The sequence below is a fragment of the Peromyscus californicus genome, unplaced genomic scaffold (assembly GCF_007827085.1).
Source record: "Peromyscus californicus insignis strain IS unplaced genomic scaffold, ASM782708v3 Scaffold_8__1_contigs__length_139910024, whole genome shotgun sequence".
Lineage (NCBI taxonomy): Eukaryota > Metazoa > Chordata > Mammalia > Rodentia > Cricetidae > Peromyscus > Peromyscus californicus.
In genome coordinates, this window is record NW_026294606.1 from 67455615 (window position 1) to 67483278 (window position 27664).

A 27664-nucleotide genomic window follows, 5' to 3' on the forward strand; every position below is an offset into this window, starting at 1 on the left:
GAGTACCTTCCTCCACCATTCTTCACTTTGTTTATAGAGAGAGATGTGGTCTCTAGCTGAATCTGGAACTCACTGACTTCAGGTTCTGGTTAGTCTAGCTGGCCTGCTTGCCCCAAGGACCCCCTGAATAATGGGTTGTAGACAACTGCTACCTTTGCCTAGAGTCTACACAGTTTCTGGGGATGCAAACTCCAGTTCTCACGCTCATGTGCCAGTGCCTTACCCACTGAACCATCTCCCCAGTCTCCTAGATACGAGTCTTAACTTCCCGGGATTGATTCATCCTCTGCCAACAACTATTAAGTTATTACAGTCACATGCAAACTAGAAACTCAGATTTTGTTGTTACTCATAGTTTGCCACGTAGCTCTCATCTCATCTCTGTCTTGCATCACTGAGTGATAAAGATTCAACTCCATTATGAAGACGAGGCAACAGGACAAATCCCAGCATGCTGCTGCTGTAGATCAAGGAAGAGATACAATGATGAAAGAGACAGATCAGGTAAAGACTACACAGTACCACTGTCTGCTGCAACAAGAGCATTTCTCAACAGGATCAGTATAGTACTTTGGTGTTCCCCAAGTACTCAAGTCAAAAAACACAAAAATATGTCCATAAGGTTAATGTGCAAATAGTAAGTCTATGCTTATAAATAGGAACACACTGCATTCTCTCCACATAAAGAAGCACAGAAGACATTATCAGGGCTGCAGAGACGGCTTAGTCAGTAAAGCCCTTGCTGCATAACATGTGGACCTGAGTCTCCTGCAGCCATGCATAAAAGCCAGGCATGGCAGCACATGTGTTTAATTGCAGTGGGGAGTGGGGATAGGAGGCTATCTCTGGCTTCCAGCCAGTCAGACTAGCCAAATTGATGAGTCCCAGGTTCAGTGAGACAGCGTATCTCAGAAACTAAGGTAGAAAGCAATTGAGGAAGATGCCTGATGTCAATTTCTGGCCTCCATGGGCACATTTATGCATGCATGCATGCCTTCACACATATACAAACATACATCAAAAAAGGGAAAAAAAGATACCATAATAGCAAGTTTGGTAATTACATATTGTATTCCATAAAATATATAATCTCAAAAAGGAATATGTAAAATATTACATCTTCCAGAAATTAGCATGGGAAGCATCACCTGTGCCCCAACCAAGGCTCCAGGAACCAGTAAGAGACTTCAATCATTTGCAGAATTAATGATCTGACTTCAATTTCATGGGATGCTACAGCTTAAAAAATTATACATTAAAGAATTATAGTGTACTTTACAATAACAACTAACTAGCAAGGTAAGAAAACACAATTACTTTACAACCACGGCAAAAGAAGAGGTTGTGCCCTATGAATTATCTTCAGAAATAATTATAGTCATGGATATGAATGTTCCCAAGAATTACTGACAGGTTATCTAGAGCCTGAATAAATCATTCACCATGCTTGGTGAAAAACATTTTGTTTTTTAAGAAATGTAAAAGTACAGCAAAGGCAGACTGAAGTGTCCTGGCAGGCTAACATCCTAAGTGTGCGTCAATAAGCGCATTTCAAAACAACCATCTTCGTGGTTTGAATCTAAAAGATCCCTGAAGGATGGATCTCTAGGACTTGGTTGCTAGTTGATGGGCTTTTGAGAAATGACTGAATCATGGAGGAGATGAGCTCATCATCAAATGGATGAGTAGAAGGTGGACCTGGATGGAGGAAGCAGATCACTAAAGTGAAATCCTTTGAAGCATCTATATTTTCCCAAGATCATTCCTCTGTGGCTCTGTTCTTCTTGGCTGCCATGAAGTGAGCAGCCATGCCTCACCACATCTCCACCATGGTGCTATGTCCCACTTCAAACCTGAAACCGCAGAGCCAAGCTGACCGTGTACTGAACCCTCCAACTGTGAGCCAATATGTCTTTCCTCTTTTATGTTGGTTTTTTTTTTCCAGCTATTTTGTCAGCAACAGAAAGCTAGCACACCATCATAAGGACAGAAGAAGCCATAAAACAAGACATTAGGAATAAGAGTCCTTCCCTGCAGTTTATCCCCCAAGCCTCAAGGGCTCTGGAAGGGGAGATTCTCTTTCTGCCTCAAATGAGGTGTTAAAACCTTAAGCCACACAGTACCTAAAGACTGACTAAAAACAATTACTGCACCTGATATACATTTCTTTCCTTTCTTCTCTTCAAGTTCTTTCTTGGTGCCCAGGCCTCTGTTCATTACTTCTACTGTCAGCCAATAGTCTCTCAACATGTCTGTACTTCTCTCAACATTCCATCCATCCAAGAAAGCTCTTTCATGACTCCCGGGTAACCAGGGATTTTAGTCTTTCGAATTCATCCTAATCCCTGTTAGTTCAAGGAAGTGGCTATTAATGGGCCAGTGGACTAAGAAATGCAACCGCAGAGCACAAAGGCCTTTTGGATTAATAACAGAGATGATAATAGCCTTGGCTGTGCCATTCCTGTGAACGGAATTATCTGATGACAATTGTTTTCAAGTTGTGGGAAACTATCCCAGTACTCTTGTTGAGAGAAGCACGCTCAACTCAGTGCAGCTGGGCTGCCCTATATGTGGGTTCCATATCAGTGAATCCCACCAAACACAGACCGAAACTATTTGTGGGAGGGCTGGGGATATGGCGTACTGAGTAAAATGAACCTGAGTCTAAATCCCTAGTGTTCACACAAAACCCAGATACATAGCATGAGCATCTGCAATCCCAGCACTCCTGTGGGGAGATGGGAGTTAGAGACAGACTCCTCAGCAGCTCACGGGCCAGTCTCACGTATACAGTGGAAAAATAACAAAAATGACGCTCTCAAATAAGGTGAAAAGCGAAGACTTACACTCAAGGCTGTATTCTTCCTTCCACATGTATAATGTGTCAAGTGTATCTGCACTCACACATGAACATTCCCTACACACACACACATACACACACACACACCACACACCATGGGAGGAGTGAGGAGGAGATGCACTTGTATTAAGTATGCACAGGGTTTTTTTTTCTTGTCATTATTCCCTAGGCAATACAGCGTAACAACTGCGCACAGCATCTGCATTGCATTGCGCACTCTTGAGTTGTGGTGAGATGGTTTAGGTATGCAGAAGCTGGGCATACATTGTGCACAAACATTACATTTTGTATGAGCAACTTGAGCATCTGGATTATGATATTCGCTGGGTTTCTGGGAACCCATGTCCCTTGGACACCAAAGGACAATTATAATGAAGTTCCATAAAATTCATATTTTCAACAGCCTCTGTGGACCGATGGTCACAGAGACAGACCCCACTTCTTCAGGAACTCTTGCTCTACATCCACCCACCTGACAAAGGAGAAAACATCAGGACGTTCCTTCCTGTCCTTCAAACTCCCCTGGCACTCCTGCCATGGGTGAACAAACGCAGAGAGAGAAGCCAGGAGGGATGGCAGCCCATGCTCTAAAGTCTCTCTCCGGACCAGTTTCCTGGGAAACATGCTCAGAAGATTTTGCAAAACAGGACAGCTTAGGTAGAGACTCAGAGGTCGGAGCATGGACATGAAAGAAGATGTCTGTCTCGGGAGCCACAGTGAAAGCCACATCCAAACCAGAATAACCAAGAAAGAACCTTATGGGAGAAGGTTCAAATTAAGGTACAGAGCACGGAAAGGATAAGGAGACCGAGTCCAAGACTCCAAGCCTCCGTTTAAAGTCTTCCAGAAGCCAGACTCAAGGAAACTTTAAACCATTCTGAATTTTCAAAACCAGAGCACATTAGTATCTTTCCTTCTCATCGAAGAGAAGCAAGGACACCAAAGGGAGCAAGCTTTACTGCCCTGGAAAGTGAAATCCTGCAGCCTTCATCTGTCTGTGAGGCAGGGCAGGGTGATGCCTAGTTACGGGTTCCTGCCTCCGGCTTCTAGTTCAGGCTGGTCTTGAGTGTTCCACAGCCTGCAGTTACGATGCCAGTTTGAACATATACAATACAATGTCAAATAAAACACTGTTACAGTTTGCAGGATACAACGATAGAGGGGAGACAGTAAGTGACTTTTTTTCCTCTCCCAAACTGTTCACATTCTCAAGAAGAAGCACATGTCTACCCAAAATGACAACCCCAAGGATGGGTGGCAACTATCAGCTGCTTCAGAAAAGGCACCCCCTTCGGGGAGAAGAAATGCTATTCTACTCATGAGCCGTGGAGATGAGGCACGTGGGGGAAGCGCCAGCAGGAGGTGTAAATTTCACCTGTGAAACAGAGCGTGTCCAGAGAAAAATGCTAGAGAGGCTGAGATTCGCTTCCCACCCACAGTCTGTCTCTCCTCCCTGCCCAGACCAGAAAGTTGGGTCACTTCTCTCATGCAAGAAGGGATCTGCTTCCTGCAGCAGGAAGAGGGCTCTTTAGGAGCTGCCTTAGTGAAGGATCATTGCTTGCTCTCTCTCTATAGGCCCTTGAGAACATGCCACAATTGTAACGTACTATCTATTAATTACATTGATGTTACAGTGTTGTTATTATATATCACATTATACAGCAATGACAAAGTCAGGGAAAGAATTAGAGAGGAAATCCGTCCATTACTCTACCCGGGCATGTGGAGGTGCTGCCAGAGACCCAGAGAACTGGGTGAGTTAATTCTTCCCAGGATGTCAGTGACATTTGTCATGCCCCATTCCTGGCAGCAGCAGGCATCTGGGATCGCCGAGGAATACATGCGTGTGGCAGGCATCAAAGCCAGAACATGACTATCAAAGGCAGTGTTGGGCTCTAGGATTTAAAAGCTTATAATTGGCAAATGATTTTATTGTATTTTTCAAATTCACACCTTTAAAATTTAGAAATCTATTGGAGAGCTTTGTGGCTCAGCCTTACATCGGTCTATGCTCTGAGCAGGGGCTCTTGATGGAGAGCAAGAAAGAGGCCCTAATGTCTCTGACCCAGCGAAGGATAGGGAAAGGCCTCCTCCTTTGGTGGTACCTAAACTAAAAGGAAATGATTTAAAAAAAACATACCCCAAAACTCTAAGAGGGCATTGTAGGAACAGACAATTGCTTTTAAACTGCAGGGGAAAGTCTGACTTTTGAAAACAATTTGCTATGTGAGAAACAGAAGAAACATTTAGGAAGCAGGTGTTTCACGTTCTCCATCAATCCAAGTAAACATGAAAGGAAGTGGGGCAAAGGGGAGAAGCTCGGTCTGTAAAATGTTGTGAGAGCTTGGTTGTCAGCACTCACACGAAAGGCTGGGTCTGGTGGTGTGTGCCTGGAATGACAGGATGAGGAGGCAGAGGCAGGAAGACTCTCTGAGCTCACTGGCCAGCCAGCCTCGCTGAATCAGTGACCTCCAGCTTCAGTGAGAGATGCTGCCTCAAAAAATAAGATGGGGAGTGACTGAGGAAGACACCCCATGCCGACCTCTGGACCTCACACACATGCATACATGCATATGCATACACAAACACAAATGAGTGCACACACATAAATAATATTTTTAAGAAAAAAATAAGAATGAGACAAGCTTCCTGCAATAGAAGCTTTGGTTATAGTACAGCCTGAAGGAAAAAGTAATAAAGAACAAAAATGCAATCCGTTTACTAATTTAGCTAAGGCAAAAAATGAGAGATGATGCTATGGATTAATAATTCAGTAACACTGAGAATGCATATGAGACCCATCCCCGGAGGCACTGCAAAGGGCAAAGAAAAGCAGAAATGTGAAGGAGAAGGCAAGGGGTGTACATGGGGCAGAAAACAATGACAGAAATAGGAGACAGACAACGATGAACCACACCACAAAGCTCAAGCCCACGTGGCAACTCCTGAAATAATCACACAGAATTATAAGGTTTTTTCTAATTTCAAATGAGCTAATCCTGATGCCTAAAGAGACAACATAAATCTAAAAAAGACTACTGCGTAGACATCGCATTGTGAGGGATTTGGGGTTTAGGTTTCTCATCTTTTGTTTTTTGTTGTTGTTGTTTTGGGGTAGTTTTTTATGTTTTGGTTTGGTTTGGCTTGGTTCTTTTGGTGTTTTAAGCCAGTCTCTTGTGGCGCAGGCTGGCCTTTAACTCAGGATTCTCCTGTCTCCACTTCCCAAGTGCTGGATTACAGGTGTGATACTACATCTGGCTTGTGAGTTTGGATTCTGTTTCTTTTGTTCGTGTGTCTGTGTGGTGTGTGTGTTGTTACACGAGTGGAGGCTGAGTATGTATGCATGCAAGTGAAGGCCTGGAGCTCACATCTAGAATCTTCCTGAGTCACTCTACTACTCATGCCTTAAGGAAGGGCTTCTCACTTGAGCTCAAAGCTCACTAAAAACAGCTAGACTCTCTAGCCAGCTTGATCTGGGAATTTCTTGTTTCTCTTCCTTCTGGGAATTGGGAATCAAGGCAGCCACCATGCCCATCAAGCACGTATGTGAGGTCTGGGGATCCGAACTCTGGTTCTCAGGCTTGTCCAGCAGGTCCTTTCCCCTTGAGCCATCTCAACAGCCTGTAAGTTTTGTCGTCAGGATTGTCTGGGTCTCTCAGAGGTATACATGTCAGAAAATATAGAACAATGTCTACTACAAAGTTTTAGAAAAAGTTTTTTTCTTTTAAGTTTTAAAAGAAAAAGTGACAAGAGTTCCTGCCTAGCCTTCACAGAGCCTTAAATCTCAAAATAGCAAAAACCAAAAGTATTCAAGGGGAAAAAAAAACAATGAAGTGAAATTGCTATCCTGGAACTAAGAACTGGGTTTCAGGGAGATTGACAAGTACACCCTATGGCTAAAGGTATTGGAAGGTGTGTGTCAACAGACCAAGAAAGAAATAAAAACAAAGCAGAAAAAAAGGAAAGCATAATTTAAGATAACATATTTCAGGCATTTACAAAGGGGATCTCAACGAGGCTTCTAGATTTTGAAGCTATAACTGGATTTAAATTAGAAAATAATTTTCAAAAGAGAAAGCATTTATGAAAATAATAGCAACACTCGAAATCCCACTTCTGATGTTGCATGCCAAAATAAGCTCTAATAGATCAATTTAAGAATACTCCAATTAAGTATTTTTAAACTAGAGATATGCACTTAGTGTGTCAAACATTCAAAACTAAAACTGGAAAGAGAAGGTAGAGATGAGGGACAGAGCAACAGAAAGTGTGAAAACAACCGCAGAGTAAAAGAACAGCAAGCACAACTAGACATTCATCAACGCTAGAAGACGCTTGAAACACAGCACGAATCTTACACGTGCAATATACATAAGCTTCTCATAAATCAGAAAGAAAAACAGAATACCAATGGAAATAGAGTTGATATTAAAAAGTCAATTTAGAAAAGAAAAAAATAAATAAATGTTAGAAATCTAGCCCAATGGGTAAACAGATACAGAGTAAGCCATCACTTTTGTTTCTTAGGGATGAAGTCTGAAAAATGGAGGTGGGGGCACAAACTACATCCACGTTAAGGTCAGCTGTCACTCTTGCATGCCGCTAGAATTAGAAGCGGCATTACGACAGACTGTCAGGCAAGTCACAGCAGCATTTTCAATGCTCTACGACGAAGCACCTCTGCTTCCAGGGATTTATCCAGATCATCAGAGGCCTAAACACACTCGGAGTACATGCCAACATCAAAGACGATAAATAACCCACATGGCAAAGGGACAAAATAAGTACATTAAGGAAACATCTCTGCGTTCTACTTCTGTGCCCAAAAATGTAGAAGAAGAGTAATTATGTCCACATTATGTTATAGCTGCACAATACAAACGTTGTGGAAGAAAAGTAATTATATCCTCAATAGTTCTGATGTTGTTTAATGCTGTCATGCTGTACCAAAAAAAACCAAAAAATGCACAGCTAGATATATTCATATAAATACATTAAGAAGGAAACAAAATATGAGGAGTAGCTGTCTTCTGGGTGTTGAAATGACTGGGAATTTTTCTTTTCTGTGTATTCATTTAAGAGTTCTCAGAAATACCCCTGAGGGTCATGTGACTAGGAACATAATACAATTATGTATTATGAACTCTGCCTACTTCCGGTTCTCAAATTGGCACAAGCCGAGCACAAGGCCAGGTCACAATAACCAAAAGAGAAAGGTTATTAAAGTGAACAGCAGGCAAAGTAAAAGAAGAGCTGAGGTCCCAACACTCTAGAAAATTTATTACCCAGGTATTTCAGATGGGCCAAGACAGGTACCAACTAACCAGAAAGTCCAAGGAAGCCTCAGGACCCCAGTTCAGTATCACTAATGTTGAAGCCCCAGTGGAAACGGCTACAAATGGGTACCAAGCCACAGTGAGCATCTGTGTAGTTCCCATGAAGGATTCTGGGAACTCCAGATCAGCTGTCACAGATGTCTGAGCTAACCATTCAATTTCTAGTTTCTGAACACTGACTATTTGGGAAATCACTTATTGATTCTGCAGCAGAAGTTTACTACATTTCTCTTATCATAAAGATGAAATTATCATTCAAGAAAATATTAATATTTAAGAAAAATTCAACTTAAAAATTTTCAATTAATACCCCAAATAACTAGGAGATAAAACAAAAATGATTTAAGTGTTATTGAAAATAAATGTTCCTATCCTCAACTGAGAATAGATTTAAGATTTGCTTTACTAATATTAATTATGTGGTCTGGGGCACAGGGATTTGTATATGGGCATGTACTTGTGAGTGCTGGTGGTCACAGAGGCCAGAGGTGCCAGATTACCCCAGGAGCTGAAGTTAAAGGTAGCTGTGAAACACACAAAATGGGTGCTGGAACCGAACTTTGGTCCTCTGCAAAAGTAGTACATGATCTTAACCACTGAGCCACCCTTCAAGCTCCTAGAATATATGTATTTATAATATGCATAATATATAATATATAATTGTTATATATATTTAAAGTCTGAATAGTATGTATTAAAACTTAAGAAATGAGTCTTTGGCTAGGAATATAATAGCTCAGTGGTACAGCCTAACATGCAAAAAGCTATGAAATCAATCCATAGTATCACACGTAAAAATATTTTTTTGAAATGAGCCTAAAGCTGCATTCAAAGGACCATTCATAGTATTAAATATTTTCATTATAAAGGGAATGGAAAAAGCACATAATAACTCAAGCCAGCACTTCAAGAAATTGGGAAAAAAAGAACAACCTTTTTAACACAAAGAAAATAGAGCACAGAAATACATTCAAGTAGAAGTAAGTCTAAACGTTCATTGTATGAGCCCAAAAACCAAGGACAGATTTTGACAAAGTTTATGTGAAAAAGAAAGAATTCATTGTTATACTTCGAAAATTTTTAGTGTATCTTATTTTATGTCTTTAATATCTGGCCTTCTCCTCGTTGCTTTGACATATCCTGTGGGGACATGGAGAACCTGAGGAGTTCTTACTGAAAGGAGCAAGGAGAACGGAGAGTTATTCCCCTTTAGATGACAGATCTTGCTGCTGTTTCCAGAGAATTGTCCAGATCGCATCACTTCTTTTCACACTCAACCACCTCACCGGAAAGACACTTTCCCGGTCCCTTCCCTCTGCATCCCATAACTTCCCATTAAAACTGATGTTTTATCAAGGCTGAATTTCCATTGGGGCAAAAAAGTCAGGTATGGGTCCTGGCTTAATGAGAGAAGGTTGGGACAATACCAGCCTAAGTTCAAGGTAACAATGACAGAAGACAGTTGCCACCTCCTCCAAGTTTGGCGATGGCGCTAGTTAGCTGGAACTGAGTGACAGAAGCAATGGTTTTAGTGACAGGCTAGGACATGACTGAAAGAGAATCTTCAGCAGATCCCAAGAGGCAGCATCAGGATGCTCTCCGGCTGCTGACACTCCAGCGAGGGGACTGTCGAAAGAGAAAGAACGAGCCACAAGCTCTATAACTGTCTAAGGTTCTATAACTGTCACTGACTGCAAGATGGCCACCAGATAGAAAAGGGACTGGGTGGCTGACCATCAAACAGAAAAGGGACATTATTTTGGAGACAGAAGCGTTAAGGCATACCATGCTCCTGGACTCCAGCTTCCATGACCTGCCCCCTGTATCCAGATGTCATCTTTGAGTGACAGGAAGTGGTCTAAAGCAGTCTGGTACACTGTGAAGGGCTCTAGCGGGCCTGGGCATGGCAAACATGGCTCTTGCTAGCCTCACCCTTCTCCTATTCCCTCTGCCTTGCTAAAAACCATTACATTACATTCTTAAAGCTGGCCACAAGGGTCTGTGCCCTTATTTGGCCATTTCCTCCTACTGAGGCTGACCACTAAGGTCCAGCGATCAACATATTGAAGTCCAGCAATCAAAATCCCCCATTTTGTCTGCCCTAATTAACCAATCCAATCAAAATTAAATATCTCATCCTAACATGGGGTTTCCCCTTTCCACTTTATAAGCTGCCATTTTCTGTAGGCCACAAATATCTCCTCTGTATCCAGAGGCAATCAATCCTTTGTCCCTCGGGGACAAATACCCCTGCCCCCTCGCCCTTGTTCCCTTCCCCTTCTCCCTCTTCCTCTGTCTCCTGTCTTTTCTCTTACTCCCTGCCCTTTCTCTCTCTGGGATAAATAAATCTCCTTTGTGCTAAGAACTTGGTCTTGGGGTGTCTCATGCTGATACTGGTCGTTCTTTCACACTGAGTATGTATTTCAAGAGAGATGGATGCTATCAGAAAAAGATACTTACATGGCCACACACACACACACACACACACACACACACACACACACACACACACACACCACTTCACCCAGCACCTCTAAAAAACAAACAAACAAACAAACCACCCAGGATGGAGTTCGAGAATGGGCTTTTTGCTCCATGCGGCCTGGATTTGACTCTTGGCTGCACAAGTCTATGACATCAGGAAACTCATTTGTGTGTTTCAATTTCTTAATCTATAAAATGAAGATAACCATTTCTTTTAGCATTTTGAAGGCACAAATGAGTTAATAAATAGAAAAGGCTTAGATCAGTGGCTGCTGCACAAGAAGCATTCATGGCATCTTGGCTACTCTTATTACTGCTAACATCAGTAATAAGGAAAAACAGACTGGCCACCGAGAAATGAAGAAATGGCAATTTCTCTACATGGACAAGCAGCAGTGAATTAAAATCTGCTCCCCCCACTCCATGAATAATAAAAATCATGAATGAGAAAGATATAAAATAGATCAGAGGACAAGGAGGTTTTCTACAAACACAGCAGTCTGGTTTAAAGGAGAAGACTCTTAATAAAATGGACCACATTCAGTAAAAATATGAATTACCTATATTAGTTCAAGAAGTGTGCCAAGTAGAAGAGAAGGGTGCCAAAGAAATAAAAATTCATCAGTGGCCTCAGGAAAGACCTGGGACTAGACGGCTGAAGGAGTACATGCTTTTGAACTTCCCAAAGGGAAAACCCCAGGACAAACAATAGTTGGATGACATGCAGACAGAAGCCCCCCCCCCACTCAGTTCGTAGAGAAAGCTATGCATTTCATGTACATAAAGCGAAATCAAACTATATACCAGTGTTCTTCTCAAAAGTGTCTTTACTCCAGGATTTCCTACACCCCTAACAGACTATGGAATCCAAATGAGGTGTCTGTGGCAGCCTGCAATAGTTCCTTACTCTAGAGTTTCTTCTGGGTACTTCCAGATCTTTCTGAGCACCAGGCCCAGAGCCTTGTGGGAAGGAATGTCCAGCCATGCAATCAGAAGATTAAGGTGGAGCCCAGAGCCAGGAATACACAGAAGGACAGAGAGGAAAAGAGATAAAAAAGAAAGGGGGGACAAGTCCACAAAATTGCCATCGCAAGAGCCAAGCAGAGCAGGACGCAGCACGTTCCACTTGTGGAAGCAGAAATTGATTCAAACCTTCTAGGAAGCAATTGGAAAGAACCGTGATTTGGAACATTAAATGCACGTTCCCTTTGACCCAGTAATCTGACTTTCTATCAGTCCTCCTTAGGAAATGGGTCTGAAACAAAGATAAAGATTTACACACAAGGATGATGGATTCAATGGAATATCTCCTAGCTAACAAAACAAAATGAAAACAGGAAAACATTTCAGTAAGTAAAGACGAAATTATTTAAGTAGACTACAGAATATTAATATGGTGAATAATAACAAGCAACATTGGTGGGGGAGGCAGTAAAATCAGGTCCAGGTCTATAATCATTTAAGGAAAAAGGACGACACATGAACTACAAAGTACAATCTCACATGTATTTTTCACATGTAGGAAGTAGGAAATAGACATTACATGGACATAAAATAAACCAATCCCAACCTGAAACTATCTGGGTCTGGGACTCTGAGTAAATACTAATTTCTTTTATATATTTCCCCTATGTCCTTTCTGCATTAAGTCGTGCTATTTCTATAACCAGAAAAATAGATATCCAATAATTACTGTACATAAATACACATTCGTATAATAAGGAAAAAATTTAAGTCCTCATTCACCCAAGACAATCACATTCACAACACACAGAAAAATTGCATTTCTCCAAGCCTGAACCTCCACACAGATGCACTTCAAAGCACAGAAAACAGCACACCAACCAAGCCCCTCAGTGAAGACAGGCGGGAGGCTTCTCTGGGCTTTTCCACACACCATTATCTACAGAATTCAGCACCCATCTTTTAAAGTAAGGCTGTTTGTTAGTGTCTTGGTTGAAAGAATACTGACACGGAGAGATGGGTTTTAAAAGACTGACGTGCATAGAGTTTCTCTCCTACACACACACACACACACACACACACACACACACACACACACACACACACACACACACACACACACCTCAGTAGCGTGGCCCCAGGCAGACCACTCAAGCGAGTCCCAACGGTGCAGCCTTGCCCAGTCCTTGCCTACCCGCCCCTAAAGGCCCTGGTACCTGTTCCTGGTGAGCGGTACTGAGGTGACCGGGCTCCTGAGAGTCCTCATTGCTGCCGAGGTTCCAGGGGTGTCCTCCCTGCTGTCCTCCACCGACAACCTGAACAGCCAGCGAGAAAACTAAGTTATTACACCACCTTCCTGGGGAGCCACTGGCTGGCAGGCTGGGCATCGTACTCTAAACGTAACCAGGGCATCTTTGCGCACCCCGACTCCCAGGATGGGTCCCCAACCTTAGAGTTAGGGAGGAAAAAAAACCTTAGGACAAGAAAACCAGGAGCACAATGGGAAAATCCTAGAGCCTGGCGGGAAACCTCGACGGCAGGTTCCGCTCCACAGCTCCCTCGCCCACAGAGACGCTGTCTGGAGCCCTCTCAACCCGGACGGGTCCCTTTCCACTTCATACCATGACATCCAACCAAGTGTCGCCTTTCTGCGACCCCAAGCCCTACCCCACCCTCAAGGAGCCTTTTGGCCAAAAGTCTGCGAGCGAGCGGCCGGTCACACGAATTTGAGCCGGGGCTCCCCGGGAAGCAGCGCCAGGCGCGCCGCGTGGGTGCGCGGGACCTTGCAGGTGGGGCGAGCTGATGCCGGGGAATTACCTGGAGCGGGCGGGCGTGTCCGCAGGGCACCAGAGCAGACGCAGCAGGAGCAGCAGCATCAGGCTGGCTACCAGGGCGAGCAGCGTGCCCCCAGGTCTCATCCTGAGCCACGGGAGCCCTCGCCGCCAAAGCTGCCGGGGCGAAGCGCATCCCGGGCGGCATCGACTCGCCGCTCCGGCCGCCGCCGCCGCCGCCGCCGCCACCGCGGCCGCTGCCACGCACACCCCCAGCGTTCAAAGGCGGTGGCGCGGGCCCGCACTCTCGGGGACTGCCCCGAGCCCAGCCTGCAACAGTGCTGTCGAGCACTGAGCCGAGGAAGCAGCGTCCCGGCTCGCTCGCTTCTTCCAAGCCAGCCCCCGGCCGCCGAAGCTCGCGGTCGGCTAGCGGATGACGATCCTTCCGAGCTCTCCGCCTGTCCTCCCGGAGGCGCTCCGAGCCGCTGCGGGCTCTGGTCGCTGCAGCCGCTGCTGCTTCTGCCTCCTGCCGCCGCCGCCGCCACCACCACCACCGCCGCGCGGGGTCACCTGAAGGTTGGGGCAGGAGCTCTCAACTCTGCGCTGATTGGGCTCTAACTTTTCGGGCGCTCTCACCTTCGCCCGAGTGCGCGCGTGGCTCTTGGGAAGCTCCACGCGGCCCACCCAATCACACTGCGGCTCTGCTGCGTTGCTGGGGGCCCCCGAGCCTAGGACCTAGAGGGCTGAAGAGGAGAGTAGAAAGGACCCGCTTCAAAAGTTTGCAAAGGGAGTTGTTAGGCTGGATCCTCCCACGTACCTGGAAGCTACCAGGGACGTGGTGATGTTTGAGTAGACCTTGGCATAGTATGAAGGAAATTACCTTCCGTCGATGAAATGCAGATTCAGAGTGACAGCTGACACCAGTTACCAGGAAATCTTTAAGGGTGGCCAATCCTTCCACCTTTGGCCAGATCCACCTCTACCTGCTTTCTAAACACTGTTTTATTGGACATCTTCGCGTCCAGTACTTTGTATTGTCCATGGCCATGAAATTGTGTGACTGTATCATTATAAAGGCAGAACTAAGGAGTAATGACAGGGAGCCTATAGCTCAATATCTGAAATATTTACTGCCCTATTAATTTCCAGAAAAACGGGTTTGCCTACTGCCAATGGAGGCAATCTCTGCATTTTGAATTCTTGCCTAACTCAGAACCTAATTGAAAATATAATGGACGCTGCTGAGAGTTTCAGCCAATAATGGGAAAATGGCATCAGCCAATCATAGGCAGCCAACTCATCACACCATGCAAATAAGTCAGTTATAGAGGGAGCCAATCAGGTGCTCAGTCTACTAAGACTCTTGGTGCCTGCCCACCAAAAGCTTGCTGCCCCTACTGGGCAGATAGCCCCCAACCTCTTCTGCCAAATTCATGAATCCTTCTTTGTTCAAATAAATCGTTGAAGTTAATTTGTATAAAATATTTCTTTTCTAGTTGTTATAGGTTGTTAGGCAGTTTGTGTGTTGACACTCAAGTCTCCAGGGTGATTGGATCCAAAGGGTGGCTCTCTCAAGATGGGAGTAGCAGGGGCTTTCTCCAAAGAAACATAAGGCTGGAGAGACTGGCTCATTGAGCAATAAGGTAAAGGATGATAGAGGAAGACACAACACCAACCTCTGGTTTCTGTACGTAAACACACACACATGCACACGTGCGTATGCATATGCGCGGGGAGCGGGGAGGCAGGACTTTGCTTTCTCACTATTCTGTGAGGGTACAGGCAAAGGGTAACTAGGTGCCCACCAAGAGGAAACTTCTCCTCCGGGTCTTTAAAGACTTTGCTGTGTTGTCCCCCCCCCCCCCCCCCAGGCAATAGTATGTCCGAGCAGCTGTAACTGACCAGGACAAGGGTGCTTATTCCAGACCATGCTGAGTAGTATTTTGTTAGAATCTCACTTGTTGCAGAACTGTGAGCCAATGATGACGTGACATAGTCTGGTTTTCCAATTATTCTTTTAGAAAACTGTCTCAACTCTTTCAGCCTTAAGTCACCCTGCCCGGGCATGGTCAATTATCTGCCCTAGCCCCCAAGGTAGGTAAGCTTCCTATGCGGTATCTGTTAACTCTAGATCCTTGGAAAACACCAACAAAGCATAAACCTCTCAGCATTTGTCAAGTGGGGGCTTGTTTTGATTACTCATTCTACTTTCAAACAGATGAGATTATTTCAAAAGCAACCTTAATGCTCTATCATCATGGGAAAAATCTTAATTTCAAAGATCTTGAAGGGCCAAAGAAATGGCTCAGTGGGTAAAGTGGAGGACTGGAATTCGGATCACCAACACCCACATAAAAAGCTAGGCATGATAGCTCGCTCGAGCCTGTGACTGGGGTGGGGAAGGAATGGCAGATCTCAAGGGCTCACTATACAGCCTATCTAACCAGGTTTACTGAGAGACCCTATCTCATAAATACAGTAGAGAGCAACAGAGCAGAGAGCAACAGAGGAAGATAGATACCCATTGTCATTCTCTGACCTACACACACACACACACACACACACACACACACACACACACACACACACACGAGAGAGAGAGAGAGAGAGAGAGAGAGAGAGAGAGAGAGAGAGAGAGAGAGAGAGATTTCCTAGTCCCCTTGTGCTAATCTGTATCTACTGTAAAAACTACTTGTCTGAAACCGAACCAGAGGTGTGCACAGAGTAGTTGATCAGTAAATAGCCAGTGAATAAAACCACTTTGGAACTAATGTTATTCTTAACGAGAAAAAGCAACATGAAGCCGAAAACAAATGTGACTAAAGATAGGATTTCCTTCTACAGCCCACCACTGCCATTAAAATACGTACTAATCAAGAAAGAAAAAGCTGCTGCTTTTACACAATGCTGACATTTTTAGGGATTCAGTTGCTTATCGGGCATATGATATCAAGGAATGCGACATTCTGACGGTGCTAAAATGACGAGGCAGGGCTGGCGAGGCGGCGAGGTGGACAAACACACTCACCGTGCAAATCTAACCACCTGGGTTTGATCCCTGAACCCCTTAGTGGAAGGAGAGAAACAACTCCTAAGAGCTGTCTCCTGACCTCCGTACACACATGTGGCACACATGTGTCTACACTCAGGCATACCACATCCTGTGTATATCCATACGATATAGTCAAATAACGATAAAGTCAAAATTTTGAAGAATAAAGATTAAGTAACGTAAAATGAAATGGTGATACAGTTCTACATAGTTAAAAGTTTATTCCATTTTTTTTTAAGTGCATAGGTGCAGCACAATTATCCTCGACAGTGAAGGGGTCACCTGGCTTTGGAAGATATCCTGAGTTGTATTTCTGTGCAGACAACTCATACTAAGAATGATCTGCAGAAAAAGAAAAGGACATTAGGATATCAGCCAGGAAGCTGCAATTTCACCTGATTTACTAAAGTTTAATATTTCAGCACAGCTGGGCTCAAGGCAACTGCAAGAATCATCCTTACCCTGGGTTCCCTAAACACCCTCACTGCAAATTTTTATCATGCCAATGGTTACAGTCAGGGGACTCACAAAAGCCCATTTTAATTGGAAAACCAAGTGTGAATTTGCAATGGGAATTCAGAGCTGAGCCTTAAAATTTGACAGTGGGGAACTTGACCATAAGTTTTTCCATTTAAACCTTGATTGGTAAGATATGAATTATCTTGCTTATCCTTGAGAGACAAGAAAGTAGTGAAAACAAAAAGGTTTTAATATTATTTATCAGTTGAAAATTGATGCCAAAGAAGCTATGAACTTTCTACTTATAGGTTTGACCAGAGATCTCTGCCAGGTAAGATTTGGGATATGGTAAGACCATATCCAGATGTGAGCTCAAGCCTCCATGTTGAACTAGTGTGTGAGCAGACCGAACTCAGGAAATCTGCCTCTTGTGGGTGGACAGTAGAGTCCAGGCAGCACCTTCTGGAATTGCCTGGTTTCTTGTGTCCCAGAACAAGGAAGTAGACCAGGGACATGTGGATAGTGGCAGAAACAGTTCATTAAGAAAGGGAACATTCTGAGGACCAGAGAACAGGAAAGGCTGGAAGTTCAATGGCTCTGGGTGACAGAGTTGTGCTCTTTTATGGGTCTTTTGTACAGTGCCTGCCTTCTCCTGCATCTGTATACCTACTGTATTAATCAGGGTTCTCTAGAGTAACAGAACTTAATATACATATGAATATACATATATATATATATACATATATATGTATGTATGTATATATATATATATATGATAGTGGGTTTCCAGTCTTTTCATATAAATATAGATAGATATAGGTATAGATAGAGCTGTGGTCTGGCTAATTCAACAATGGCTAGCTATGAATAGAAAATCCAAGAATTCAAGAATGAGACTGGTGTCTCAGCTGGTCTTCAGTAGATGCTGGAAATCTGAAGAAGTAGGCTCTAATGACAGTGAGGGAATGGATTTGCTAGCAAGGCAAGAGCAAGCAGACAAAGAGCAAAAGCTTCCTTCTTTCATGCCCTTATACAGGCTTCCAGCAGAAGGTGTGGCCCAGATTAGCAGTGAATCTTCCCACCTCAAATGATCTGGATTAAAGGTGTGTCTTCTCAACTCAAGATATGGATTAAAGGAAGGTCTTCCTACCGCAAAGATACAGATTAGGAGTGGATTTTCCTACTTCAAATTAAGCAAAAAAAAAAAAAAAATTCTCATAGGTGTGCCCTCCATTTCTGGGCTTTAGTTCATTTCAGATGTCGTCAAATTGACAACTGAGAATAGCCATCACACCCAGAATGCATTCTGTGTCTCTTGGCCTTGGTAGTGGTAGTGGGTTTCCAGTCTTTTCTTCTGTCAGTGGCTTTTTTCACATGCTAATTGTGTTTGGAAGGGAAGTATTCACACATGTGCATGTGGGTGGAAGCCCTGCTCTATGACTCTGCCTTATTTCTTTGAGACAGGGTATCTCACTGCAATTTGAGCTAGTCTGTTGACCCACAGAAAAACTCCAGTGACCCTCCTGTCTCAGTTCCACACAGTGCTGGGGTTGCAGGTGCAGGCGTGGCCACACCCAGGTGTTTGCTCCAGTGCTAGGAGTCTGAACTCAGGTCCTCAAGCTTTCACAGCAACCACTGCTACCCACTGAGGTATCGCCCCATGTCTACTATGTCAATTTTGATCCCCTTTCTCTGTCTCATTATTCTGCCACATGGCCAACATTGGCTTCTTACACAGTCTTTACCATTCTTTATTTATTTCTCCCCCTGACTGCTCTCACTTCCAGAAAATGACTTTTAAAAGGGATAGTGGGGCATTTTTATATATTAAAAATTGTCTGAATAGTTGAAAATCTTCAGGAAACTTGAAGGTGTTTCTATTTGGGGCACATGGTTTTATATAATAGTAACAAGTAGTGTTCAGCAACAACAAAAAAAAGACAGGTCAAGAAAAACCAGAGATGTGTACAATTTCCATAGGCACAGATTTCAGGATTCATGAAGATGGACACTAAGTACCGAGTGTCTAAACAATGTGTGTGTGTGTGTGTGTGTGTGTGTGTGTGTGTGTGTGTGTTCAATAGAAGATAGATGATAGATAGAGAGATAGATAGATAGATAGATAGATAGATAGATAGATAGATAGATAGATGCAAAACTGTACCTATCTACATCTGTCTAGACAACAGATAGATGGAGAGATCGCCATGGAAATATGAACAGGAGTCATCAATATAAGGAAAGGAATGAACGTTGTGAGATATATAAAGAACTAATGCACCAGGGAATCTGTTCCCTCATTTGGGTGACATTTTTACCTTTCTGTCATGAAAGGAAAGTATCTGATGTCTCCAGACTGCTTGATCTGTTTTTGCAATATTAAAGATTTGTGAGAACTGCAGGACAATACCACATTCATAACATTAAAACTACTCCTTAGAGAGGAAATTCATAAGAATAGTATAACCAAGGCTGCATATTTTCAATAAATCATAGGATTATAAATAAAAGTAGGAAATCAATGACCTTGCATGAGGGACATCTCTTTGAATATGTCTTATTGCAGACTTTTGTCCACTGCTAACTGAATGTAAAAGATAGGAGGGATTCAAAGAATAAAGCTGTTTTAACTTTAAAAATAACTAAAATTACATAAGAAAATAAGGATTATAATTTACTTTACAAATTATATTTTTAATATAAAAACATTCAAAATTCAAAGACATTGCTCTCTGAAATCCACTGAAGAGATGATAAAAGACCAAAGAGAAATAGAAGGCAGTTACCAAATCCATAAAACTGACACTAGGCTCTCAGGTCTGTGACCTCACTGCCCAGTGACACTGTGTTTTATAAGAAACAGGGAAGCAGAAATCAGTTTTTAAAAAAAGAATTTATTATAGTTTCACTTAAAGGAAGAAGCATCTAATCCTTCCCATGGTGATCCTCTGGTCAGCATACAATTTGAAGAAAGCCTGGAGACAACGAATATATGTTGACTCTGAGGCTAATCAATCCTTTCCTGGGAAGAAGAAACCTGTACCCTGTGTTGCCTCCTCTCTTGGTTAGATAAATATTTTGGGGGTCTAAAGATCCTCCATTTTTAAGAAAGGAAAAAAATCAAATTCTCCACTCCAGGCCTGGCGGAGTCCTTTGCTTCTAAGCGTGTTCCTTTGGCAGGGGTGTGTAGAACTGCTTTCTCTATGTCCAGGGTCAGCTTCAAGACACAGGCTCCTACACTCCTGACAAACACACACATTCTGTAAAGCAGTCTTAAAGCTAAAGAGAGGGGCACAGGTGCCTCTCTTTACAATACTTCTCCTCCCAGGGCTTCAAATAAAGTCGGAGGTACAAAAAGGTCATAACCCCATACCACAAAGTCTTAAGAGTGTCTATCAAAGTGGAATCAACTGGACAGAATGCCAAGCCCAGATGTACTTCCTCCTATCCTCTTCTCTTTCTATCTATGGGAATGACTCAGAAAAGTTTACTAAAGCCCTATAATACTCAATGTGAAAGACAAAAGGCTACAGGTAGACACCCACACCCACACCCACACCCACACAGCAATCATTGGAAAGGGTCAGGGCTGATACTGCCAGGTGTCAGGGTTCAGTGGGCACCTCCTGAGGTCTTATAGATTCCTAGGTTCCAGAACAAGGAACTGGACAGAGAGAGACAAGTGGACAATATCTAATGTACTGTCAGTTTATTAGAAAAGGACATGCACACTTCCAGGGGAGGAACTGGCCAGAGCAGGGAGAATGTGCAGAAGTTCAAATAACAACTCTATTCAAAATGGGAGCTTTCATGTCATACTTTCTAGGCTTTGGTGGTGATATGTATAGCACAAGCTTTCTCACAAGCACTCTGTTACATGTAATTCCACACACAACTTCACACATTGCATGTCTCATTAGCATCTTCCATCTCTACCCCAGGGGTGTAGTAAACTTTAGTGTGATAATGAGGTACAGGTCAGCCTCAGACAATCCAGTGTGTCTCTGCACCTAAGAGACTATCTCCAGTCAATTCTAGTCAGCCTCACTGGGGGGTCTGTAGCCTTCCTCTTTGACACAAGTTTTGTCTCCTATGCTAATTCTGCAGCTGTTGTGAAAGGCCTTTCAGATCTCACTCTGCACTGCTATCCTGCCTCCAGGACTACAGGGCTGAAGAAAGATGGTGATCAGTGTTTCTGTTTTCCTTGATTAGAGGATCCTGCCAGAGTAACTGTGACCCTCAAATAATGTTCATGTTGGGGAGAAAAGCTACAAAAGAATACTGTGGCTCCTGAGCGAAGTCCACATGTCATTAAGATCTCACACTGGGTCCCCTTGACTCCCCAGCCCTTGTGATCTCTCTTGAAAGAATTCAGAGGAGACACACGAAACAAAGTGAAGAAGACAGGGAATTCATTGCAGAGTACAAAAGAGAACACTCTCAAGGGGTGAGAGTTGGCATGAGAAACCATCATGCTGACATATATTCTACCCAGACCTACCCAGACTACTTCGAAAGGCTCTGGGACAGACAGCTTTTCCTGAAGCATGGTTCCTGTCCAGGTGCTGCAACAGGCTCACTGGAACAGCTCGTCGGGAAAAAGGCAATGGTGTGTTCAGAAAGCCTCTGACTTGATAGTGATTTTATGACTTTTACATGGTTATTAATGATCTTCCAGACAGGCATGTCTCCATCCAGGACCAAAGTTATTAAGGCAAGATAAAAAGGTAGAAAACTATGGGAAAGCAGGAAGGGGAAAAGGCTCTTCCCTGAAGATGAGATTTTTTAAAGAGTCAGGAGATATCAAACACCACTGAGAAAGCCAAAGTTGTCTACAAAGGTAGTGTGTTTCCTAAAGACATCTCAAACAGAGACATCAGAGACAATAAAGAAACTGTGCTTATGTGGTATAGCAATTATCTGTAACCTTGGATTTTACACTCTTTCTCACTCCTAATTCTGGACCATATTCCTTGTAAATCCACCTTACAACTTTTTCCCTTGCAGTGGGAAAATCGTTAACCTTTAAACTTTGCTGTAAATTATACTGTCTGAGCAATGAAACTTGAACAGTCATGGGATCATATACAGCTACTGTTAAAAAAAAAAAAAGGTGGGCACTCCTTTAAAAGCTCATACTCATACTCGGTCGTTACCATTCCCAAGGACTTCTTTATCTCCACCTTTGGTTTAAATTCTATACCACGATCTCCTTAATACTCAAAGAATCCTGGGTTTACCTGAACAGAAGTCTCAAAAAAAATCCTGGCACTGTTGCCAATGACAGTGTGGAGCTGTGTCATCATGCCACCGCCACTGATAATATGACACAGGTCTATATAGGTCTATGCTCAAGTTATAGGCTACCATATAAGATATCTCAACATTTACTATAGAAAAGTAGCACCTATCCCACCTATCCAAACAAGGTAGACCTGAATCATTGGCTTTTATATGAAACTGACTTCTTTCATGTGATCCTGGTTAATTCTAGGGTCTATAGGGCCAGGCAGTGCCCAGTATATGCAATGGATTAAAGACCAAAGGTTGGGTATGCAGAGATCATATACAGAAACTTGCCACTTTTCTTCCCTGCCTATTCATTCTATACAGTCTGAACTCTAAGTAGATAGTAATGAAGCCCAAAATGTCAAAAAGTAGAATTCCAGGCAAAACCAAGTTTCAATAAGTGGAGCTGTGACAGGGAAGTGCTGTAGATATCGCTCTCTATGCTGTGAATGTGTTGCTCTGATTGGATAATAAATAATATGCTGATTGGCCAGTTGCCAGGCAGGAAGTATAGGCAGGACAAGCAGAGAAGAGCATTCTGGGAAGTGGAAGGCTGAGTCAGGAGACGCTGCCAGCCGCCACCACCATGAGAACCAAGATATAAAGTACCAGTAAGCCACAAGCCACGTGGCAACTTACAGATTAATAGAAATGGGTTAATTTAAGATATAAGTGCCGCGGACTGGGTCTCAGTAAGGCCACCAGACCAAGGGAGAACGGGATGAAGGTGCTCAGGATAATTGGGATTCGGCGATGACAGACACAGACACCAGAGTATGCTGTGAAACTGCTGCAATTTTACTGAACATCAGGCTGAGATTTTATACAATCTTAACAAGGACCTAAGCCCAGGGACAAAAGGAAAGCAATAGACGCAATCTTTTGTGGTCACACAATGTGGTTTTCAGAATGATTAATCCTTTCAGACAGAGACATGCTGTGGTCTGAACCCTAAGAGCCAGATTATGCACTCAATAACTGGTAATCCATTTCTAGTAATTTATTAAAGACAGTTACAAAGTCCTCACCAAGAGCCTTAGCCCACCTCTTTAGCACAGGTGCTATACCCCTCAATATAGCTGACCTTGTCTGCCTATCATATGTACACCATACCTTTCTGCTTCTAACCAGCCTTTCCATAAAAGGCAACTGATTCCACAACATTTTTTTTCCCCATGATTTACCCAACCGATTCCCTTCATAGTCATAAGTCCCTGTAAAAGGGGGTGGATCTAAGTAATTTCTACTTTTGGGATTCCAACGAGGGGGTGTCCACCATTTCCCATTAACATGGTATTGAATGTACTTTCCAACCATTCTTGTGGGAGTTGCAAGTTTCCTACGTTCTCTTTCTTGTGAGTTTGCATGAGCTGAGTGAGGGTTACCTAACAATCTTTTTACTTTTACATTTTTTTCCTTAGAATCTGTGGGAACCTGAATCATTAGCTCTTTCTGTTCTAATCCATCCATGAGTGCCCCCACTGAAGTAGGATTTTTTTGTGCTATCTGCCCAAGGGCTTGAATTACTGGGGGCGGTGCTGGTGTAACAGTTGAGGAGTTATCAGGTACGTCAAGCGAGCATCTGCGGGAGTCCAGGCACAGGGAGGTTGTTATTGTCAGGAAAGAAGAAAGAAGCAGGAGTCCTGCCAACTATCCACAGAAGGCTGGTCTTTAGGGAACAATGTATCCAGGAACCATTGCTCAGGCTGATTGCCAGGGGACCACCGGGGGCCTAGCCTCGAGAGACACGTGCCCCCCTTCCTCGTGAGACCACCAGATCGGTAGGAACCCCCGAAGGCTCAAGATTCTTGACTAATGCTTTCAAGCATCCCCGAGACAGCCTTCAAAGTCCCACTCCTTTCTATCCTCATCTTGATATCTGCACAGGCTACTTGTCCATGCTGTCTACTGATGCGATCCTCTGTGTAACTCTTTATGAAATTCAGTCCTGGATCAGAATTCACTGCAGTCGGAAGTGATGCTCCCTTGAAACCTTACCTTAGGGGTCCTCTAGCATTCAAAGTCTGTTTGCTTCTAGCTGAGAGCAGGCTGATTTGTGCCTTCCACTTTCTTAACGTTTCTAAAGAATTCTCAAAAATCTACCAGACCATGTTCCTTTTAATCACCACAAGCCTACTATGCAGAGGGCTTACCTGTCTCTGTTTCCTCTTTGCTGGCACCTTACAGCTTACTCCAGTGAAGTCCCAGGACTTGTGAAGGTTCCTCATCCTTCACATCACACAAGCACAGAAACCTGAGCGACTGAAATAGAAGATAATTCACATACAAAGTACCCCGAATAAAGTTGCCAGAAGAGGGGGCAAAATCCTGCTGCTAGGAAAGAAGTTACAAGGTGGGTTTCTACAGGAGCCATTCCATTTATCTGCTGGGAAAGTCTCAATATCTTTATGTAAAAATGGAGCTAATAAGAACAGTAACCACTTCCTAAAGCTGCCATAAATCCCTGAGATTTCCAAGCCAGAACTGTTAGTATTTATTTGCATGATGCAAGGATGGTTCAATGTGAGAAAATCTAATTTCTTGCCATGACTAAATTATGACCATGGGAGCAAAGGACTTCCCTGAATTGAAAACAAATCTTTGGTAGTTGAAGATGAATTTGATAGCAGGTTCTAATGGAATAGTAAAATAAACATCTAACGTGGAAGGGAGGCCTCGGGCTTAGTTCCCTTTAACAATAATCAGATCAGGAGTTAATAATCTCAGTTTGCAGAATGAAGTGATCCACATAGGTCCTTTATGGACCATGAGACAACTCAACACTCTAAAAATAAGTTTCTTTATCATTAAAACTTTAAGACTAAGTGAAACCATCTAAAATATTCAAAACCTTTATTCATACTCTAAGAATCAGTATAATTGAAAGATCATCAATTATTCTGTTTCTATATTTAGTCTTGAGGGTTAGAATTAAGGTTACAGATGTATCTATGTAAAGAGAGAAAATTAGAAAATGTCTGACTGTATAGTCAGTGACAATGAACCAGAGTGACGTTCCTCACTCTTCACTTACATGGCAATTGGTCCCCAGAACTTCGAATAGAATTTAGATTTAGAGGAGAGTTTGTAGCTCTCTTGATACAAGTGATTCAACTTTTAGTTTTCACTGAAGACATCTTTCTCCCAGACACCCCTTCAGTTCGTGGTCTTATCTGTCCAGATTGAGGAAAAAAATACTCAGAAACACTTGTAAATGATAATTTCCTTCTTCACTTTTGTCTTTCTAGCACCATAATGGTAAGAATTCATGAGGTTTAGGGGAAATGAAATCAGCATGAATTTGCCACAGTCCCTTTGCATCTGCTATCTGTCTCTCTTCCAGAAAAGGTGTCTGAATTTACTCTCTCCCCCTTTAGTCTGAAAAGATACTACCTGAACAAAATAAGAACTGCCCTTAAACCTAGATGCCCAGGCCTTCCGACCTCCTTTTCTTGCTTCATGTCTTCCCCAGAACTTGCACTATCGAGGAGCTTTCATATTTACTTTCCTGTTCTCCATATCCCCCAATTACACAGACACTTCCCAAAGGCACAGAGCACTTTGTCCTATTTCTGTATTCTCAGTGCTTAGAACACTTCAAAAGATAAAAACACAAGTATATTTTATTTGCTAAGTAAGGAGCAAATGTAAGTTCCTGAATGTTTATAATACATAAATGACTTTTTCCCCTGCTACTGACTTTCCTCTGAATATTTCAGTAGTCTTCAGCGATGATCGATATAGTTACAAGGAAAGAACCAAGACCAGAAGAAGCTTCCATCACTGAATGGTGCAGAATAAACTAAAATGAAAAAAAAACCAGAAACTAAGCATTTGGGCCATAGAATGAAAAATTCTGTTGGGTCATTTTCTCAATACTTCTTTTCACTAAAAATTTCAGTTGGACATATTTTCTTAGTAAAAAATAGGATGCAAGAGGGAAGTGCTGAGATTTTAATAGCCTTTACCATAATCTGTACCATGGTCTGCACCATAGCCTGTACCATGGCCTGCACCATAGCCTGTACCATGGCCTGCACCATAGCCTGTACCATGGTCTGTACCATGGTCTATACCTAGTCCAAGATCCAAGCCCCTTGTTTAAGTGAAAAGGCATGAGGCTTCTATCCAATCACGTCCAGTGTATACCTTAGTTGGATGTATGGTGCTCAGCAGGATGTTTGTTTACCTTCTCTGAATTTTCTCATTGGCAAAGTAGGGGTAGCCCACCCTGTCAGAGACTCCCTTCATCCTCCTGGGCCCTCAAAATAAAGAGAACCACCCAGACACACACACATGTGCTGGGGTGTATACATCCTGCATATACTTAGCAAATGGAATTACAAAATTTTGCCCTATATCCTTTTGAGTTAACACTGGTATTCTTTTTTGAAGTATAAGGGTGCTTACATCCAAAAGTAAAAGTTAAAGATTGAGCGAGCAACTTCCATCTTTTCTATTCCTGAATACTCGATCTAATCGAACCTAATAGTTCTAAAGATTGGAAGACTGGGAGAAGGAGATAACTCAGTCAGTGAAGGGCTTGGCTACATGAGGGCAAGATCATCCTTAGAACCCCAACTAAAAAATTTCAGAGCACAGTGATTGGGGGTGGAGACAGGAACCAAACATGACTGGAGGAAAAAAATGTCATTGTAATGATGCCTAATGATATTCTGCTATATTCATAGATTGGTCCCTAGCCCAATAGTCATCAGAAAGGCTTCATCCAGCTACTGGTAGAAACAGATGCAGAGACCCACAACCAAACATTAGGCCAAGCTTGGAGAATCCTGCTGGAAAGGGGGGAAGAATTGTATGAGCCAGAGGGGTCAAGGACATCACAAGAAAACCCACAGAATCAACTAACCTGGGCTCATAGGGGCTCACAGAGACTGAACCGACAAGCAGGGAGCCTGCATGGGACCAACCTAGGCTCTCTCTCTCTATATGTTACAGTTGTGTAACTTAGTCTTCTTGTGGGTCTCCTAAAAGTGGGAACAGGGGCTATCTCTGACTCTTCTGCTGATTTTGGGACCCTACTCCTCATACTGAGTTGCCTTGTCCACCCTTAATACGAGGAGAGATGTCTAGTCTTCATACAACTTGATATGCCATGTTTGGTTGATATCCATAGGAGGCCTGCCCTTTCCTGAGTTGAAATGGAAGAGGAGTAGGGGTTAGAGAGACAGAGGGGAGTTGGGGAAGCTGGGGGGAGAGGAGGGAGGGGAAACTGCAGTTGGGATGTAAAAGAAAGAAAGAGAAAGAGGGAGGGAGGGAGGGAGGGGGGGAGGGAGAGAGGGAGGGAGGGAGGGAGGGAGGAAGGAAGGAAGGCCCTCATTTTCAATCACTTGCTGAATGTCTGTCAAGTATCCCCCACAGGTCACCCTTATGCTTCCAACTCTATCTCCACATCAGTAGCATGTTTGTCTACTTGTCCGTGTTTCTA

At 43.2% G+C, this 27664-nt stretch overlaps 1 protein-coding gene and 1 long non-coding RNA gene across 3 annotated transcripts in view; both read right to left on the reverse strand.

Annotated features, from left to right (window-relative positions):
* St8sia6 (ST8 alpha-N-acetyl-neuraminide alpha-2,8-sialyltransferase 6) overlaps positions 1 to 13671 on the reverse strand; it is a 144124-nt gene extending 130453 nt beyond the window's left edge. For both annotated transcript variants that reach the window (XM_052726828.1, XM_052726827.1), the window contains exons 1-2: positions 13462 to 13671; positions 12861 to 12959 (exon numbers count right to left, since the gene is read on the reverse strand). In XM_052726828.1, coding sequence (XP_052582788.1) covers positions 12861 to 12959; positions 13462 to 13562 — 200 coding nt within the window. In that variant the 5' untranslated portion in view covers positions 13563 to 13671. The remainder of the gene's footprint in view (positions 1 to 12860; positions 12960 to 13461) is intronic.
* A 220-nt stretch (positions 13672 to 13891) lies between these two features.
* LOC128102914 (uncharacterized) lies at positions 13892 to 27432 on the reverse strand. The gene is made up of 3 exons (XR_008215595.1): positions 25250 to 27432; positions 24369 to 24477; positions 13892 to 14158 (listed from the first exon to the last, which is right to left on the reverse strand). It is a non-coding gene; the product is annotated as an uncharacterized LOC128102914 (long non-coding RNA).
* Positions 27433 to 27664: the final 232 nt, after the last annotated feature.